This window comes from Neomonachus schauinslandi, chromosome 13, assembly GCF_002201575.2.
Source record: "Neomonachus schauinslandi chromosome 13, ASM220157v2, whole genome shotgun sequence".
Classification (NCBI taxonomy): Eukaryota; Metazoa; Chordata; class Mammalia; order Carnivora; family Phocidae; genus Neomonachus; species Neomonachus schauinslandi.
Genome location: NC_058415.1, coordinates 92,660,455 through 92,678,781, shown reverse-complemented (window position 1 = coordinate 92,678,781; position 18,327 = coordinate 92,660,455). Strand labels below are relative to the sequence as shown.

Here is an 18,327-nt window from a genome sequence, read left to right as displayed (position 1 = left end):
TCTGGGTGCAGGTGCACCTGGAGAGCAGGCTCTGGGTGCTGGGGCAGGCCTCAATGGGCCTGACCATGCTCTGGCCTGACTCTTATCCAGCGACCAGCCTCAACTTTGTTCCATGGACGTTGGCCCTCTCCAGCCGGCTGCTCAACATCGAGCTTCTACTGAAGCTTTTGGTGGAGCTGACCCGGCACAGGGCCCTGCTGGGAGGGGGGCGCTCGCACAGGCCGTGGGGATGGCTCTCCACCAGCTTTCTCAGAACTACTTGTCTTTCCGTGCTCTGCTTGTTCTCCACAGAGGGGAGACTCTTAGCCCCTTTGGCGGTTCTCTGCCTGGGATGGGTGCCAGGACCCAGGGAGCGGACCCTGTGAATGGCCCGTCTGGGCCCAGGTTCCGTGCCATGTCTTGGTGGTCGGCCCAAGTGCAAGGACAGTGGGCTCACCCCTCCATCCCCACGATTCCTAAGGGAGAGGGGACAGGTGGGGCACTGCTGTGCACCTGCCCCCAAGCTGAGGGGCACAAGAGCAGGCTGCCACTACCAGCTTCACCCCAACCGGGAAGGAGTGCCGGGGCTGTGGCCCTAAGGCTCTGTCAGCCCAGCTGGTGAGCTGGGGTGACGCCGGGCCGTGCAGCTGTCCTGGGATGTGGCTAGGCCGTCACTCGGTGGGAGTCACAACTTCTACAGGCCCCACATGTCTTGTTCACAACTATGTTTTTTTGTCAGTAAAAAGGAATGTTTGAAATGGTTCAAAGGACTTTTACTTTCATGGTTTCTGAACATGCAAAGCAACTGTCTGCTGCCCGTGGGGCTGCAAGGCGAGGCATGTTCTGTCCATCAGGCAGTCTTGCAGAGGGAAAGCACTGGGGCTCAAAGGGACTGAGGGGTCCCTCCTGCTGGTGGAACACATGTGCGCCCAGTGCTGGTACAGTGGGGAGCACCAGCTACCGGCTCCCCCAGATGTCCCCCGTGTTAACCTGGAACTTTTTGCCCTTTGGGGGTCCCTAGAATTGAGAGCGGGCTCCCCATGCGGAGCCCCCACCACTGCCTCGTCGGTTTCTCTGCAGCTGTGCCCGTGGCCAGGAGGGCTTCAGGGCCACCCCGGAGCAGCTCTAGTGAGTGCCCCCATGATCGTGCCTCTGCTCAAGGAGGCTCCTCACGTCTACAGGGCTTCCATGATGACGCCACGGCTGGGGACGCCGGGGAAGGGCCTCTGAGGAACCAGCCCTAGGGAGGACCCATCAAAGCCCCCAGCCCGCAAGGGGCACTGTGCCGGCGCTCTGCCCTCGCCTCTGGCCCGCCCCGTCCCCTGGCCCGCCCCCTGCCCTCACTTTTGTAGTTCCAGTGGATGCTGGTGACCTGGATCGCCTGCGTGGGGATGTACTCCTCCACAAACTTCTTGCCCTGGAGTCGGTGCCACAGCGCAGTCTTGCCCGTGTTCCTGTCCCCTCGGATCACTATCTTCACTGGGGGGAAGAGGACAGAGCAGGGGACCAAATCAAACCAGCGGCAAACTCGAACGCCATCGACAGAGTCCACACGCCACACACGTTTACTTCCACACACAGCGTGGCCTATGTGGCTGGCAAACAGGGAAGAGCTGAGTGCTGGGGCTGGGCTGCTGGGAGATCCCCGAGGGGCCACAGCCCCAGCCTGGCCCTCGGCTCTCCCGCCCTGTTCCACAGAGGAGGCATTTCCCCCCGGGCTGAGGGAGTCATAGCCCGCTCAGACTTTGCACCTGCAAGAAACTGGTCTCCCCTGGAGCTGGACGTCCTGGGGATCCCTGACTCACAGGGCCAGGGTCAGGCTGCAGGAGGGGTCGGGGGGGCGGCTGACGTTCTCCTTAGGCAGCTCCCTAGATTTCCGTAACTTGCTCTTAACCTACTTTTTCAGAGCCCTGGCATTTTTAGCACACAATTTTGCAGAGTGCCACCGTTTTCAAGGCCACACAGGTGGGGTGAAAGCACAAAGCCAGGATTGTTTTACTTGCTGCACATGTTATTTACGGAGCAGCCTGGGAGTTGGGTGCACACACGTGGCGGTGACCAAGCCCACAGGCAGCCGAGTGTGTGGACTCTGGGCAGGCAGGGGCCAAATCCTGCAGCACTGTGCAGGAAGACGGGCTCCTGCCACATTCAGTGTAAGAGTGCCATGGTCTGGTTTGTTCTAGAAAGATGAAAAAGAGCGGTCAGGAACGCCACACAGAGCCAAAGGGGCAGGGATGAGAATGGGAGCAAAGATGACGGCCATGGTGATGGACTGGACCCCTGGGAAGGTTCTGGCTTGAGAAGACGTGTGGATGGGCAGCCTGTGGGAGGGAACTGCCCTGCTCCTGGACCCAGGGCAGGTGCCTGGAGTAGCCCTGTGGACAGGGGATGGTGCTTCACGCCCTGGGGCTGGGCGAGGACACCGAGGAGCTGCCCTAGAGTCCTGGTCTGGCCCCCCTGGCCATCTGGCTTTTCCCTCCTTGCACCCCCAAGTGCTCCAGAGCCCCTCTGCTCTTGAACACTCACTACTCCTCCTGTGAAACCAGGTCACCACATCAACCTCCTCATCCCATCCCATGCTCCCCCAGGCCCAGCTTTAGTCTTTGGGACATGCTAGTTGTTCTTCACTTGAAACATCACCTACTTTATCATGTCACCAGATAGGACACAACAAGCCACTGCCCTCAAGGTCCGGGCAATCTAGACTCGATTCCAGCCAGAAGCCAAACACCTAGGAGAACCTGGGAGAAAGGTCAGGGCATGTCTGTGCTGTAAGCTCAGCTCTGGGGATGTCCTGGGTCCCTGTCATGAACCTGAACATCCTGCAGGAAGCATGCCAGTTTAGGGGAGTCCCCCGACACTGGGGCCTCTGTCCTTCGTTCAGTGAGGATGAGCGGGACAGACCATGTGCAGCTTACCCCCAGGGGGTGGCAGGCTCCTGTCCCCAGAAGACCCCTGGCCAGGCTGAGGGCAAGACAAATCCAGACCACCAGTCCCCAGGCCATACTGAGAACAGGTCAGGAACTGCACTATCTTTTTACTCTCTGGATATTACTTGTTATAGTGTTATGTTCTTATTTCATGGTTGCAGTTTCTTACCTTTTCTTAGCTTAGCTTTCCGGAGGCAGGTTCCTTTCAAATCTACTTGTCCTTTTTGTATAGTCTTTAAATTCCTGCTTATATTTTCAAACCTCTTTTATTTCTGTGAACATATTATACATACTGACTTTATTTTTCATTGAAGTAGAGTTGACATATGATATGCTGGTTTCAGGCATACAACACACTAATTTGAGATTTATATACATCGTAAGATGTTCACCACCCTAAGGGTCACTACCAACTGCCACCAAACTTGTTACGTTATTATTGACTGTGTACCGACTTTATGTTCTGTGAAACCTGACGTTTTCAGAGGCCAGGGTCTGATGTTTGCTATATCTGCAGGATCCTGGGTGCTTCGTTTACTGAGTGTTTCCTGATCTTCTACCAGCAGCTTGTCGTTTCTTGGAACTTTATCCACAGGGCCCCTTTAAGGTCTGGGTTGAAGCCACATTCATCAGAAGGCCCCTGTAATATTTCTGCCTGTCGTCTGGAACACTAACAACCTGGGAAGACCTTATGTAAATTCTCCATTTGAGATTTTTGGGACCACATTGATGTTTTTAAGGAAAACCCACTTGGAGGTCACCCACTTGGGGTTTGTGCAGGGATTCCTAGAACGGGTTCAGTTTTTCTTCCTGCCCCAACCCAACTACCACATAGCTAGGGTCAGGCAGACGCCCTCAGGGAGAGGCCAGCTTCAGAGCTGGCTTCCCTCCCAATATCCACTCGCTTTGCTTTTGAGAAAAGAGCAATGAACAGCTGTACAATCTTTATTTAAGTTCAAGAACTGAGTGATGTGTTGATGTTTTTCTAAATGTTTTATTCAAGTGTTTAAAATGGTTTTTAGGGGAAGGGCTGTTCAGGTTTAGGGGAAGGGCTGCTCAGGTTACCAGCTCTATCGTACCACTAGAAACAGAGGCTGGGCACTATGGTAAAGATGCTGTGAGTAGTCAGCTTCCTACAGCTAACAGCATCCTGACAAAGGGAAAGCTCTTGTTTTTAATTTTTTATGTTAATTTTTTCCCTTAAGAAGAGCATATATCTGCCCCCCCCCCCCACACACTTCTAATTTATTTTTCCTTGTGCTGGGAGTAATTCCATAAACCAATGGAAAAGCTTAATGAAAGTGGGGAGTCCTTGCCTTGGTCCGGATTTTAAAAGAAACACTTCCTCTGTCTCATTAGTACATACAGATACAGGTTTTGGTAGATAACCCTCCTTTTGGTAGAAACAGGTAAAAGAGGTTCCCTCTGTTCCTAGTTTACTAAGAAGTGGGTTTTCCCTGGGCGCCTGGCTGGCTCTGTCAGTGGAGCGTGTGACTCTTGATTTCAGAGTCGTGGGTTCAAGCCCCATGTTGGGTGTGGAGATACTTAAAAATAAAATCTTAAAAGAAAAAAAGAAGTGGGTTTTCTCTTTTTATTTTCTGTAAATCATGAATGGGTGTTGAATTTTATCAGAATTTTATCTTGCACTTATTGAGATTATAATGCTTTTTCTCCTTTAATCCACGGTAGAGCATAGAATATATATTTTCTGTTAATCCTCGCATTCCTGGGGTAGTCGTACTTGGTCTCAATGCAATGATTTGTTATTAATATTCTGATGATCTTCTAGTGCTCATTTCCTGACCTCTCACTAGGTTATTAGATCTGTGCTCATGGACAGGACTGGATGGTTACCCTGCTTCTTGTGTTTTCCTCCTCTGTCTGGCACCAGAGTTTACCAAGTGCAGGAAGCAAGCTGAGCACCCTCGCCTTCCACGACATTTCAGCCAGAGTGATGCTTGGCTCTCTGAACGCAGTTTGTTTGTTCCTTCGTTCCTTTCTTTTAGAGAGATCGTGCACACAAGTGGGGTGGGGGGAGGGGGGACAGTGCAGAGGGAGGGTGAGAGAATCTCAAGCTGAGCCACGGGGCCTGGCATGGGGCTCAATCTCATGACCTGAGCCGAAATCACAAGTCAGACGCTTAACTGACTGAGTCACCCAGGTGCCCTGATGTTCTGAAAATTTCTAATGATGTGTCTGGCTATGTTTTTAAAACTCTGGACTTGGACTTCTTGGGAGTTTCATGTATTTTATGAATTCTGGAAAATCCTCAGTCTTCATTCCCTCCAATACTGCTTCTTCCCCGTTCTCGCCATTCTGTCTCAAAGTCCTATCAGGCATGTGTTGGAATCTGCTTCATTTCTGGGCTGCACATCTCTCTTCCGGCACCAATTCTCTCTTTAGTCTGGTTATTATGCTGATTCACCTGTTTGTTGACTTTTTAATTTTCACGATCATGTTTTTCATTCCTAGAGGTTCTCTTTGGTTCTTTTTCAAACATGACTTGTCTGTTCACGGTATCTTGATATAATCTTAAAGCTATTTCCTTCTTACCCTGGAAAAGCTCTCTTATTCTGAAATCAACCTTTCAAAAGGTTTGTTAGTGAAGGAGTGCTTAAGTTCATTTTTAAATTCTAGCGCTGAGATCCACCTGGCCAGGACTCTGGCTGTTCCAGTGTCTGGAGGCATCCTTTGTGAGGAATGCAGGCCTGAGCAAGGGCACTCCTGACAAGTTCCATTAGGACTGGTGTTTCCTCACTTGGAAAGTTGTCCCAGTTAAGGCTTCTTCACCAAACAGGGCTAAGAAATTGAGTCCAGTGATGGTAGAAAGGACAGACCAAGTCCAGTAACATTCTTTCTTCCACTTTGAATGTAAATAACTTTCAAACTATAATTATGGTCCAATGTCTCATTCGGGTTTTGATTCTAAATTTGATGTGTATGCTGGGGCTCTTGCATGTGACCTGAGCCACTTCTCATTATCAGAGCAACTTAAAAGGAAATGACTTATCTGCCCCAAGAGGACAAGGTTCTGTAAGAAACAACATCTACACTTGGACATCATCAACTCTTGCCATTAAAAATTCTGAGTGTTGGGCGCCTGGGTGGCTCAGTTGGTTAAGCGACTGCCTTCGGCTCAGGTCATGATCCTGGAGTCCCGGGATCGAGTCCCGCATCGGGCTCCCTGCTCGGCAGGGAGTCTGCTTCTCCCTCTGACCCTCCCCCTCTCATGTGCTCTCTCAAATAAATAAATAAAATCTAAAAAAAAAAAAAATTCTGAGTGTATAGTCATCAGATTGCTGGCTTGTTTCCCCTATGTAAGATATTTTGGAAAATAAAGGAAATCAGAAAGGTTCCAAGTTGCATATTGTTCAACTACAGAGACAAACTCCCTCTAAATGCAATTTCTCTCCATCTCACCCCCTTTCCTGCAGTCCTAGGGAATCATAACCTGTCCCCCAACTACCTGAGGGTGGGTTTACTTCTCTGGAACAATTCTACTGAGCCACCCACCCCCCCTTTCTTTAACCACCCAAGGCTAGGCAATGTGCCTCTCAGGAATTTCTTTTCAGAAGGTGAAAAATTTACAGTTTCCAGCTCTGATTTCCACAAGACTAGAATTAAGTTTAAAATAATACCATAAGTGATAAAAGTAAATGAGGGAATCCAAATGTAGATCCTATAGATTTGTGCAAATGAGTATTGTGACTTAACATTCTCTTCTCTGAATGTGAGAGAAACAGATACAAAGTTGTGAGTTGAATACAACTAAAACGACCACTCTTTTAAACCTGCACAGAGATCTTTCCAATTAAGTTTCTTAGTATATTGTGCATTACTGTCTAAATAGGTCACCATAGAGACCAGAAAGCTCCCCTTAAAGTAGCAAAGGGAGGGGTAGGGAGAAGTCCAAAATCTTGTAGCAACATATGAAAATACTTGAAAAGGAACAATTTAAAAGCAGAGAACAACATAAAAAGCTTTTAAATAATGCTAGGAAAGGGACAGCAAGACGGAAGAACTTAAAAGAGGTCAAGAGAACAGTTAGCGTTCAGGAGCCATACAATTTACATAATTCGTAACAGGCCTGGAAACGTCCTGGGATCTCGGGGCATCTGAAAATAACTCCTCCTTCCCTCAGGGGAAAAGAAGTCTCCTACAATAAGTAAGAGTCTTTGTGCCTTCTGGAGCTTTTTCCAGATATATCCCTTACAAATGCTTCTTAAAAAAAGGAGGGGGTGGGGCAGGAATATGTGGCGTAGATGATATTCCCTTTGAACTGAATACAAAGTCTATAAAGAAAAATCCCAATGCTCAAACCACCAGGGCCAGCTGGATCTCACAGCTCCTGGGCAGGTAGTCACGTGGTTCATAGACGGGGAGCCCCGCCACCCCTTCAAGCGTCACAGACCACAGAGCTATCCCCACGTTATGTAAGAATCACTCTTAGACGAGGTTATCCGGGCCAATCAGGGCACCGCAGAATGCACCAGGAAACGCCATGGGCCGAGTCGCCCACCCTCCGGCCGTGGGGTCCTCCAGGACCTCGTCTCCGGTCCGGCATCAACTCCCGACCCCGAGTGAACGCCCCTAGAGCACCTGCCACAGGTAAGGGCTCAGCGTATCTTCAACAGAGATGAACAGGACCTGCCACATCCACCCTCAAACCGCAAGGCCCTGGGGGCGCGACAGGGCCCCAATGCCTCCGGGCCCGCGACGCGACCTGGTCTCTGCCAAGTCCCAGTCGCCGCGGCCCGCGGGGCAGCGCCCTCGGACCCCACTTTCCACGTCCCCCCGGAGGAACCCTGAGCGCCCGGCCTGCACTCACTGTTGTACTGCACCCCTTTGGCGAAGCGCCTCTGCAGCGCCTGGTTCATGGACTGCAGCCCGGCGGGGATATTCTTGTCGCGGCCCGGAGCCTGCTCCGACCCCACCAGCTTCTTGAGCGCGGAAAACATCTTCCCGCTCCCACGTTCGAGCCCGGCGCGGCCCGCGAGCTCAGCGGCGGCGGCGACGGCGGCGGCCCGGCGCGGGTCGCACCATGTCCTGGGTCCCGGCGGCCGGGTGCCTGCCTCGGGGGCGGCTCAGGGGCTCAGCCGCGGCGGTTCCGCTCCGGCCCCCGCGACCCCCGGCGCGGCCACCCTCCGCCTGTCAGAGCCGCCATCTTGGCGCCGGCTCAACGAGGCGCACGGCTACGGGGTGCCGCGAGGGCCAAGGGGGTGCGCGCATGCGCGGCGGGACGCGCATGGACGCGGACTCGGCGCTAAGGGGCGCCGCGAGGGCCTTGGCCGGGCGGCGGCGCCGGAGCGTGCGCATGCGCGGGAGGGCGCGGGCGGAGGTGGGCGCGGAGCCACGTCGGCCGCGGGGCTTGCGGAGCCGTCCCCGGGCTTCCGGAGCGGGCCTGACACCTGTCCGCTTCCTCGCTGGGCCCACTCCTCCCACTCACCCCTCAATCCCGGACCCACACCCAATAGCCCACTTTCCCGCCGACTTCCCCACGTGATTCCCCCCACTTCCGCGGTCCCCCGGGTTCGTGTCTGAGACTCCTGTCCCCCCCGGTGTCCCAGCAGTCCTGGAAAAATGTTTATTTGTTTAACAAAGCGCCGGCTGGGGGGCTGGGGGCGGGGCAGGGGCTCCTCCTCCTCGGGGTTACTTTTTCTTCTTCTTGGCCACCTTGAGCCTCCCCTCGATCAGCCGCTGGGCCTGCCGTTTGATCTCGGCCCGCGAGGGGACGTAGCTGTGGTCCACGTCTGCGAACTGGAAGGTTTCTAGAAAGGAGCGCGAGGAGGAGGGGAGCCGCGCCCTGCAGCCGCTCTGCTCCAGCGAGCTTGCTTCCACTCTGCTCTGTTGGCCTGCATTCATCCCAGGGCCAGGTACTAGCTACTTTTTCTTATTTTCTCTATTCCTGGTGCCCTGGCATTTGGGGTCTTACACGCTCGGGGAGAGGCTGCCACTCGTAGGGCTAGCCAGTTCTTAGAGGGGGCAGAAGGCTGGCCGCTGGGAGCCGTCTCTCTTGCACACCAACCCGTCCAGAGCCCACACCCGCGACCCCCTGCTTTATCAAACCCTCACACCAAGCCAATATTCCCCCGCCTAAATCAACCCAGGGCCAGGCACCAGGCAACTGGGAACAGCCCTACACCCCAAGCCCACCAGAATTGTTCAAAAACCCCATCTGAAGCTGTTTGCCCTGTCCTCCACCCCCCCTTTCCTGCAGAAACCCCAAGAAAGGCCTAGGCCATTCCCTCGCTCCTCTCTGACTCCTCGAAGGCAGTGATGCTCCCATATGTCAGGAAATGTAACAAATTCTCCTTCCGATGGCATTAGCCTCCCCGTGTCCTCACTAAGTCACCTCCCTGAATTAAAACCCCATGGGAACGGGGGATGCACCCTCCTGTTCCTGTAGTGCCCGTGTGCCTCCAGGCTGTCCTGGTCGGACGGAGCCATCTGCCACTCCTCCCCTCCCTGTGGCTGTGTGGCCTGGCCCCCAGCCCCGAGCCTGTACCGATCATATCCTCCTCCGGGTCCTCAAAGCTGATCCTGGTGTTCTGCTTCTCCTTCAGAGTCGAGGTCTCCAGGGTATCCCTCACCTTTGTGTCCACCTGCAGGGCACAGGGGACTGTCAGTCCAAGGGAACGTGGGATGCGTGGGCACGCCCAGCCTCCAACTACCTCCTCACTGCTGGATAGCATCTGCACTCTGTCAGCCAGGTACAGGAGCTTTGCTTCGCAGTACGCCAGCTTGCCAAACACGTCGAGGCTGTCAGAGAGCGCCACTTCTTTCTGTAGGCCGGGACAAGGATCCCGTCTCTCCTCTGGCTTCTCCCAGGGACTCCGTGCAGGCGGCTCCCCCCCACCGCACCTGGTACCTGGGCTGTGGGCAGGGCAATGCCAATCAGCCGGATGAAGAGGTTGTCAATGCCTATCTGGATGGTCAACAGCAGTTTCTGGCTCTTGGTCATGCTGGAGTAGGCCAGCTGCAGTCTGTCTTCCTCCTCTCTCAGCATGTCCTTCATTCTCTTCTCCACGGACCTGAAGCTGTTGGGGAGGATGGTGGCACAGATTCCCGGCCAAGGCAGCCTGAGCCCTGAGCTGAGTGCTGTGCTAAATTAAGGAGCTCCAGAGTTCAGATAGTTCAGGTGTGGGCATGTGGCACCCCTTGACTGGGCCCCTCCACCCCACCTGCCAGGTACCCGCAAACTTATTGGCAGTGGACACTCTCAGCTCGAGCTGGGCCCCAGCCCACATGGGCTATTCACGAGGATCAGTCAGGGGGGCCCCCGTGGAAGGCCGAGGCCTGGAGGGTACCTAACGGAGCTGGGCGTCTCACGGAACTTGAGCATTGCCTCCTCCATTTCCAGCTTCTTCATCAAAGCCTCCAGCTTCGCCCGCCGCTCCTCACAGTCCTCCATCTGCAGCTCCAGGTTCTCCTCGGTGTTCCTCTGAGCCAGGAACCGGCCAGCGATGTCCTGGTGGGGCCAGTGTGGGGAGAAGCAGAACTGGTTTCTTCTGGGTCCCTCCCCATGGTCAGGAATGATGCTGACTGTGGCCAGGCACTGGGCGAAGCACTTTAGGTGAGTCAGTGCATGTGACCCACACGACAAGCAGAGAGGGCAGACAGCCCAAGGGAGAGACGAGGAGACCACCCCTGAAAGACTGCCTCACTTTGAGCCACTTGTCCGAGGATGGACAAGCTTATGTCAGGGCCGAGGATGGGAGCTAAGGCTTACTAATAATAAACCCAGATCGGATTAAACACAAGGGCCAGGCAGAGGCGGCCTCTCATTGTGGTCTTAGGGGTTTGGGAAGGGACAGAGTTGTAGGTGGCGGTCTCAGCACTTGGGTCCTCGAATCCCAGCAGGCTCGTGCAGCCCCTGGAATGTGACTTGGATATGCTAGAGTGCTTTCTACTTTCAGCCGTGGGGGCTGCAGCTCTGTGTCCCTTCATTCAGCAGGCTCAGCCAGGCCATGGGCTGGGGAAGGGGCTCCCTGCCTTCCCCCACCCCTAGGAGAGCCAGGGAGCAGTACCCAGAGGTGGGAGCACCGCACAGCTGTCTTCACTTTCTCCACCAAAGCAGTCACATCTGTCTGGTATTCGATGTCCGCCTTGGAGGTCTCTCTTTTCCTTACTGGGCAGAGCAGAGGGGAAGGGTGGCCAGCATGCAGGGATGGTGTGGGAGCTCTGCTCGAGGCCACCAGACACCTCTGTGCCTGCCCAGGCATCAGGGGAGACTACCAGAGAACTGGGCAGGTACTCATCAGAGCTACCTGCACTTTTACCTGGCCTGTCCGGGATGCCCCAGGGCAGCTCCATCCAGAAGCAGCCCGGCATGGGGCCTTTGTGGCCCTTCTCAGACAGCCCAAGGGTCCAGGGGGCCGGACTTAACTCTTCTGAGGAATCACTGGGTAATCCAGCCCTGGGGTGACAGGGAACAGCCGAGAAGCTGGGGGCTTGGCCACACTCGACAGCGAGCCCAAGGACGTGGGCTGTGGCTGTTGGCACTGAGCCTCTGCAGGTAGAGCTGGGGAGGGGCAGGTGTCTCCCTCACCCTGGCCCCTGCAGGTTGCACCTGGCCTCACAGAGACCTGACTGGGTGGCCTGTGCCGTGCTGGCCTCCTGGACCCTGGCTGGGGGCGGCAGAGAGCTGAGTGCTCACCTTTCACAGTTTCTGTACCCATCAGGTTGGAGGGGAAGTCCAAGTCCCGCCGGCCCTGGTAGGAAAGGGAGGACGAAGTGAGCAGCACCCTCTGCTGGGGAGCGGGCCACCCAAAGTTCCTTGCACTGCATTGGGGGTCCCGCAGGGACTTACCCGGCGATACTTCTCGTTGGTCTCCTTCGTGTGAATCTTGTCAATCAGCTTCTTCTGCTGGTTGAGCCGGTTCTCCCGAGCCCTGCGTTCCTCGATGAAAGTCGCCTCCCCTCGCCGCATGTTCATCTGGGGACGCAGGAGGTGGGGCGCGGTAATGTCTCACCAAGGCCCCTGTGGTGCTAAATGCAGCATTCAGTTTCAGTCCCCATCTTCTAGATTTGGGAATAGCACTGGAGGCTCTTGGCTGCGCCCTTCTTCCTAAACTGCGCCTGCCTGCCGGCTTTCACCATCCTTCCTGCTTTCCGCCCTCCTCTCTGGACTCCTCCTCCCACGCTGGGCCTCTGAGGGGTGCCGCCTTCCCCTGCCCCTCCTCTGCTGGAGTCGCCCACCCCAGCTGCAGCCAGGGCTCGGGGACCCCATGTCTCTTTGTAGCCTGGGCTCCCCGCTGCCTCGGCCGGCTCAACGGGGAGTGATTCCATGTGTCTAAAAAGGAACCTGACATCTTCCCCCAGACCTGGTCTCTTCCCCAGTGTCCTGCTTTGGTGGCTAAACCCATCATCCATCCGCGCCTGGCTATGCTTCCTGGACGCTGCTCTCCCCCTCCCTGTCCACATCTGACTCGGCGCCAGACCCCTTTGGGTGACCTTTAGAGACTTCTGGGCCCCACTGATGTTCAGGTACCCAGTGCTACCACTGGTCCGTCCCAGGCGACCAGTGTCTGGACTCTGGTTCCCTTGGGTCCCTGCAGCCAGAGCATGCCTGTTTTTGAAATGCAGATCTGATCCCACTGCTCTTATGTCTCCTCCCAGGGCTTCAGGTTGGGTGGGGGGCAGGACCTAAGCCCCAGCCACCCTGCTTCCTCCACTGGCTCGCAGGCTCCATTCCTGTGCATCTCTGCTCCAGCCACTTGCACCTCCTTTGGCCTGGTTATGCCCCAGGACCTTTGTTGTCCTTCATCTTCCAGGGTTCGGGCCCCTCCGACCTCCAGAGGCCCACTCAAGCATCGCTTCCCTGAGCAGATAAGTGCCCCAGGGGGGCCCCACATCACTCCTCTCACTGCAGCATGGGCCAATGAGTGTGTGACATTTCTTCACGGACTACTGGATGGCTTCGTACACTGGCCCCTCGTGAGGATGACACATGCCTGAGTTGCAGGCACAGACTGGGTGAAGGGATGGCCCCTGCCTGGGCCAGGCACATTCCCTCCTGTGTCTCCCTCCAGGCTTCCATGTCTGGTGGGACCCTCTGTGTCCAGGGCCATCATGTGTGAGCAGGGCAGGCTCGTGGGGTAGCCAGTGATTGCAGGCAGTGTGGGTTTGGGGTGTTCCTATGGACCCTGGGCCAGACGGGTCTGAGAGGGAGCCCTGAGGGACCCCCAGCCCTGGGGCTTGAGCTCACCTTGACCTCATCTGTAATCATCATGGCGTCCTGGGACATGACTGTCATGTCTGACAGTTCTGAGCAGTAGTCGCCCACCAGATTCTGCAGCTTGTCCAGCTCTGTGGGGTATCCTACCAGCTCCTACAATGAACGGGGCAAGGGCAGGGGTGCCCGGTGGCATATTTGGTTAAGCATCCAACTTGTGATTTTGGCTCAGGTCCTGACATGATATTGAGCCCCATGTTGGGCTCTGTGCTGGGTGTGGAGCCTGCTTAAGATTCTCTCTCTTCTTCCTCTGCACCCCCCCAGCCCCTGTGCGCGCTCTTTCTCTAAAATAAATCTTAAAAAAAGAAGGGGCAAGAGCAGAAACTGATGGCCCAGGGGCTACGGGCCAACCAGATGCTGCCCTTCCAGAGTGGACCATCCCTGCCCCCAACTCCTTACCCCGGACTGTGCGAGCCCTGAGGACAGTGATGGGGTGTCCCACTGTGTGAGAGGTGACTGCCACCCAGGGAGCCTGCTGCTGTCTGAAGTGAAGCAGGGAGGCTCAAAACACAGATGCGGGGTCAGAGACTCAGGGCTCAAGGCCAAGGCTGCCCTGACCAGCTGGCTGTGGGAACTTGGGAAAGCCACTTAACCTCTCTGAGTGTCCCCATCTGTTGATAATGGTTCTTTCGGAAGGCAGCTGTCAGAATCTATTCAGAAGGTATAATGAGGTATTAAGCCCAGAGCCAGCTTCATAAATATCCAATATATATGACTGTTAGTACTTTGCTGTTAATAACTACAATGTAGAATCTTTGCTAGTTTTTTTAAAAATACAGGTGACCATGGGAGTTATTTCTGAAAAATGCGTATGTTCTGGGGGTGCCTAGGTGGCTCATTCAGTTAAGCATCCCACTCTTGATGTCAGCTCAGGTGTTTATCTCAGGGTCGTGAGTCCAAGCCCTGTGCTGGGCTCCATGATGGGCATGGAGCCTAATTTAAAAAAATGTGTATGTTCTGAAAAGAGCATGCCCCTGGGGGGACAAAATGCTCCCGAATGAAGGGGGGCTGGACCCAGGAGTACAACTGGAGGGGGAAGGGGTGTGAGGAGGCGGGTCCAGGAAGGCAAGGTGGCAGGGCCTCCGTCTGGGTCTCTAGGAACAGGGTGCTGTGGCAAGAGGGACAGGCAGGAGGACCATGGTGGCCTGGCTCTGTGGGCTATGGGCCGAACCTGGAGGGCTGTGACTCCAGCCAGGAGGAAGGAGCTGCAATGCCTACCCACCCTCCTCCCAAACCACACTTGCACCTGTCATCTGCCCTCCGGGGCTCCCCCTGTGCCAGCCTCAGGATGAGGGAATTGGGAGAACTTCCTCACTCTCCCTGCCCCGCCTGCCACAATGCTCCTCGCAGCACCTCGCAGCCCTCCTGTCTTCTGGTCCTCCTCCTCCTCATGGAGAGGCCCTGCCTCCCAGCAGGACTCATGGCCCCCGGGGGCCTCCTCCAGGCCTCATTTGCTGGGGGCAGGGTGGGCGGCTTGGAAGAGGTGGGCAGCAAGCACGGGGTTACCGGCCTGCTCAGAGGTGACTTGCCCTCTATGATGTTAGGGCACTTTCTGAGGGCTCAGGACCCATCTTTTGCCCTCAGAGGCCAGGCAAGCGAGAAAGGATGGGGCAAAATAAAAACATTGAACCATCAAATACATGCAAAAACCCAAGCAATTCTGATATATCCCATAATATGCCTTTTTGAAGAAGCAACTAACAAGTTTCCACATACAGATACATGGTGCCCCTGCTCAGCTGGGGCCCAAAGCAGGAGTCTGTCCTTGGGGCACACTGGCCTGAAGGAGAGTTGCAGCCCCTCCCCTGCGGGGGGGCGGGGAGCGTGGCCCTGCCCCGGAGGCTCCTGTCCCCACTGAGATGCACTGCACCTAGGCTGGGGCCTGAGACTCCTGTGCTCACGGCCAGATGGCTTCCCTGGGCTGGGGTGTGGGGTGAGGGGGCTCACTTTCTTCAGATAATCCAGCAGGTCCAGGTACAGCAGGTGGATGTTCTGACTTGTGGTGATCTTGATCATGGTCTTTTCAATGTTGTTCTCCAGCTGGCGGATGACCTGGGGGTGGCCCGAGGGCACACAGTGCTTGGGGACAGACCACCGGAATGCCCACCTGGAGTCTGACCCCGGAGGATGCGCTTTCTTCCAGGGAGGGAGGGACGGAGAGTGTGAGTGTGTGCGTGTGTGTGCGCGCGCGCGCCTGTCTTTCATCTAGCCCCGCCTCTTCCAGGGCCCCGCCCATCCCACGAAGCCCCGCCCGCCCGCCACCTGTAGCATGCGCAGCTCTTCCTTGGTGGCGTCCGGTTGGCTCCTCAAGCTGGCCAGCTCCAGCTGCATGCTCTCCAGCTTCTGACCCCGCCGCCGCACCAGGTGAATCAGCACGTTGTGCACGTTCACGCGGTCGAAGACGTACTTTCGCAGCTTCTCCCGCGCCACCTGGGTCGGGGAGGGCACGGCCCGCGCGTGGGTGTGCAGGGGGCCGCGGAGCGCGCGCGCGGCGGGGCTGGAGGGGCGGAACCCCTGGGATCGGGCCCCCGCTCTGCCCGCCACCGGTTCCGCAGCGTCGTTTAGTGGTGGTGGCGGGGGCGTGCACTGGCTGGGAGAGGCTGAGGGACCCCCTCCTGCCACCTCACCTCCATGGAGGAGCGGCAGTGCGCCAGCCTCATGGACGCATCCTTCCCGCAAGCCTTGGAAATGGTCCGCTGGTCATCCTGCAGAGCGGCGGTGGCTGAGCTGGGGCCCTGGTCTCTGTGTACCGCCAGCCCCCAGTTCCGCCAGGCATTCTCCCCCGGCCCCCTCTGCCCTGTGCTAGCCAGCAGCAAGGCCCCATCCGGGTCATCTCAGCTCATATGTGATGGAAGTCTGGAGGAGAGGGCCCAGTCTCCCCTACATGGCCAGAGAGCCAGAGGGGCCCGTGCTGTAGGGGGTAGCCCCGAAAAGGACCGCAGTCAGGCCCACCCTGCCTGCCAGGCTTTCGGGAGTGACTGGAGCTAGGGGAACAGGTCCTGGGAAGCCCCTCCCCAAGATGCCCCCCGGCTCCTGAAAGGTCAGGGGGGAGGGGGAAGAAGAGGAGATGCCTGCCCTCCACCTCTGCGTGGGACTGTTTCAGCACGTGCATGGCCCTCCCCCCCATCCCCAGCCAGGGGTCAGCAGGGAGGGGGCAGGACTGCTTACCTTATTGGCCAAAACCCAATCTTGGGCCCCGCGTCGGATGTTGCTGCTCAGGAGAGCCAGCATGGTTTTGTTCTTGGCACTCTTCTCCTTTACCGCTTGGATTTGCAGTGCCCGACATTGCTCTGCAGTAGGGGGTGGGGAGCGGAGGGGCAGAGGGCCAGGAGGCCAGGATGTGGGCCAAAGGCTGGCCGGATTCCTGAGCTGGGGAGGCTCCACACCAGGGAGGCCCAAGGTGGGGTGGGCATGAGAATGCTGCCTCCACAGCCACAGTCCTCCCTCCCACCTACTAAGGCTCACCGGCTTCCCTGCTCAACAGTGCTTATGTGGATGGCTCTGCTGGGCAGTGGGGAGGGTGAGGTGGCAGCCAGAGATGGGCACATCCTGGGATCCCTTCCAGACCCACTGGCCAGGGAAGCAGATGGGTCTTTGCCTGTCCCCTCTGGCTTTGGGGCTCACTGTGCTCGCAAATCTCCTTGAAGCCCCCTGCATGGCAGCCCCTTTGGTCCCTTCTCTTAGATCTGTTGAGGGAGGTGGTCACTAGTCCTTGTTTGCCCTGGACTGGCCCTGTGTTAAATCTGAAAGCCCCTGAGCCCAGAAAGTGGCCAGGCAGGCTGGAACCTGGGGGTGGGCTCACCTTGGAGCCGAGTGATTGTCTTCAGCTCCTGGATCTGCTCGTCCACATCTGCCTCTCTGCGCATCTTCATGGTAGCCCTCAGGGTCCTCCAGGGACCCTCTGCACTCCTGCCCTCCCTGTGCTGGGCCTGCTCAGCAGAACCGCATGTACTTCAGATTGTCCCCGGAATCTTGGCCCATTGTGATGAGGGCTGAGGTTCTCGATGTCCAGTTCAGGGAACCCTGGAGATCCTGGCCCGCCCTGCCCCCACCCCCTGCTCCCAGTCAGCCTTGGGGTTGTCCCCTGGATGCGTGGGTCTTAGGCTGCTCTCTGCTCAGGAGCACTGCCAGGGTGGAGGCGCCTTCCACAGGGCCATGGTGATTTGGGGTGTTTTTTTTTTTTTTTAAGATTTTATTTATTTATCTGAGACAGAGAATGAGAGAGACAGAGAGCACATGAGAGGGGGGAGGGTCAGAGGGAGAAGCAGGCTCCCCGCGGAGCAGGGAGCCCGATGCGGGACTCGATCCCGGGACTCCAGGATCATGACCTGAGCCGAAGGCAGTCGCCCAACCAACTGAGCCACCCAGGCGCCCATATTTGGGGTGGTTTGACAGTGTACCCCACACCAGCCCCCTGTACCCTCCCCATCCCCTCCACACCCCCAGGCTGTCCTCTGAGCCTCCTAAAACTTCCAATCTCTGCCTTATGGGATCTCCATTCCCTCACCCCACCCCAAACTCAGACTCTGCACCCTGGGCGACCTGGCTTGTGAGGCCCCATCTCTCCCTGCCCTTTGCCTGCTGCCTGGAGCCATCCTGCTCCGCCTCCGCTTCCCTGGGGGAGTTCCTGGGTCTAGCTTTAGGTGTCACTTACTCTGGGAGGGGTCATCCCCGGCCCACGCTGCCCTTGGAGTTGTGTGCCCCAACCTGACAGGCTGGGATCCCAGGGTGCATACCAGCTAGGTTACTGTTTCTGGCCACGCTGCCTGAATTGGCTGGGGCTGCCATAACAGAGTGCCACAGCCCACGTGGCTGCAACAGTGGGAATTTATTGTCTCGTATCCTGGAGGCTGGGAGTCTGAGATCGAGGTGCAGCCATTGGACAGGGGCCAATGGACAGGGGCTGCCCCCCACTCAGGAAAACTGCCCAGGCCTGGCCTCGTCCCCAGGCCCGGAGGTGGCTGTGCCTCTCCCCTGCGGCCGGGGCATCCAGGTGAGCTAGAACCTGCCCCAGGTCACATGACACAGTAGCCCATGGGATCTGTCTCTGAAGCCATGTCCACTCCCAGGCCCGTGCACCACCCAGGACTTCAGTGTTCTGACCAGCGACCTAAACTGATGCCCTCTCTCCCCCAGGAGACCTGGCCAGGCCCCAGCCTCATCCCCTTCCACTTCAGAGGCCAC

General features: G+C 56.7%; 2 protein-coding genes across 3 annotated transcripts in view; both read right to left on the bottom strand.

Annotated features, from left to right (window-relative positions):
* Positions 1 to 8,114, bottom strand: part of RABL6 (RAB, member RAS oncogene family like 6) — a 22,153-nt gene extending 14,039 nt beyond the window's left edge. For both annotated transcript variants that reach the window (XM_044920819.1, XM_021691097.2), the window contains exons 1-2: positions 7,738 to 8,114; positions 1,324 to 1,458 (exon numbers count right to left, since the gene is read on the bottom strand). In XM_044920819.1, coding sequence (XP_044776754.1) covers positions 1,324 to 1,458; positions 7,738 to 7,867 — 265 coding nt within the window. In that variant the 5' untranslated portion in view covers positions 7,868 to 8,114. The remainder of the gene's footprint in view (positions 1 to 1,323; positions 1,459 to 7,737) is intronic.
* Positions 8,115 to 8,478: 364 nt separating this feature from the next.
* Positions 8,479 to 17,015, bottom strand: CCDC183 (coiled-coil domain containing 183). Its single transcript, XM_021691099.2, has 14 exons — positions 16,946 to 17,015; positions 16,312 to 16,433; positions 15,771 to 15,848; positions 15,406 to 15,573; positions 15,091 to 15,195; positions 13,117 to 13,239; positions 11,719 to 11,844; positions 11,566 to 11,620; positions 10,937 to 11,037; positions 10,217 to 10,377; positions 9,778 to 9,946; positions 9,581 to 9,691; positions 9,415 to 9,511; positions 8,479 to 8,677 (listed from the first exon to the last, which is right to left on the bottom strand). Exons 1-14 carry the CDS (start codon positions 17,013 to 17,015, stop codon positions 8,559 to 8,561), a joined length of 1,605 nt encoding a protein of 534 aa, XP_021546774.2. The 3' UTR covers positions 8,479 to 8,558.
* Between the last annotated feature and the right edge of the window lie 1,312 nt (positions 17,016 to 18,327).

Bases quoted from the DNA above. Each gene is read 5' to 3' on its own strand.
- CCDC183 (XM_021691099.2), bottom strand. From the start codon at position 17,015: ATGAAGATGCGCAGAGAGGCAGATGTGGACGAGCAGATCCAGGAGCTG. The intron at 11,621-11,718 runs GTAAGTCCCTGC...CTTTCCTACCAG, and splicing joins CCAACGAGAAGTATCGCCGG to GGCCGGCGGGACTTGGACTT. The intron at 8,678-9,414 runs GTACAGGCTCGG...GCTCCTTTCTAG, and splicing joins CCCGGAGGAGGATATGATCG to AAACCTTCCAGTTCGCAGAC.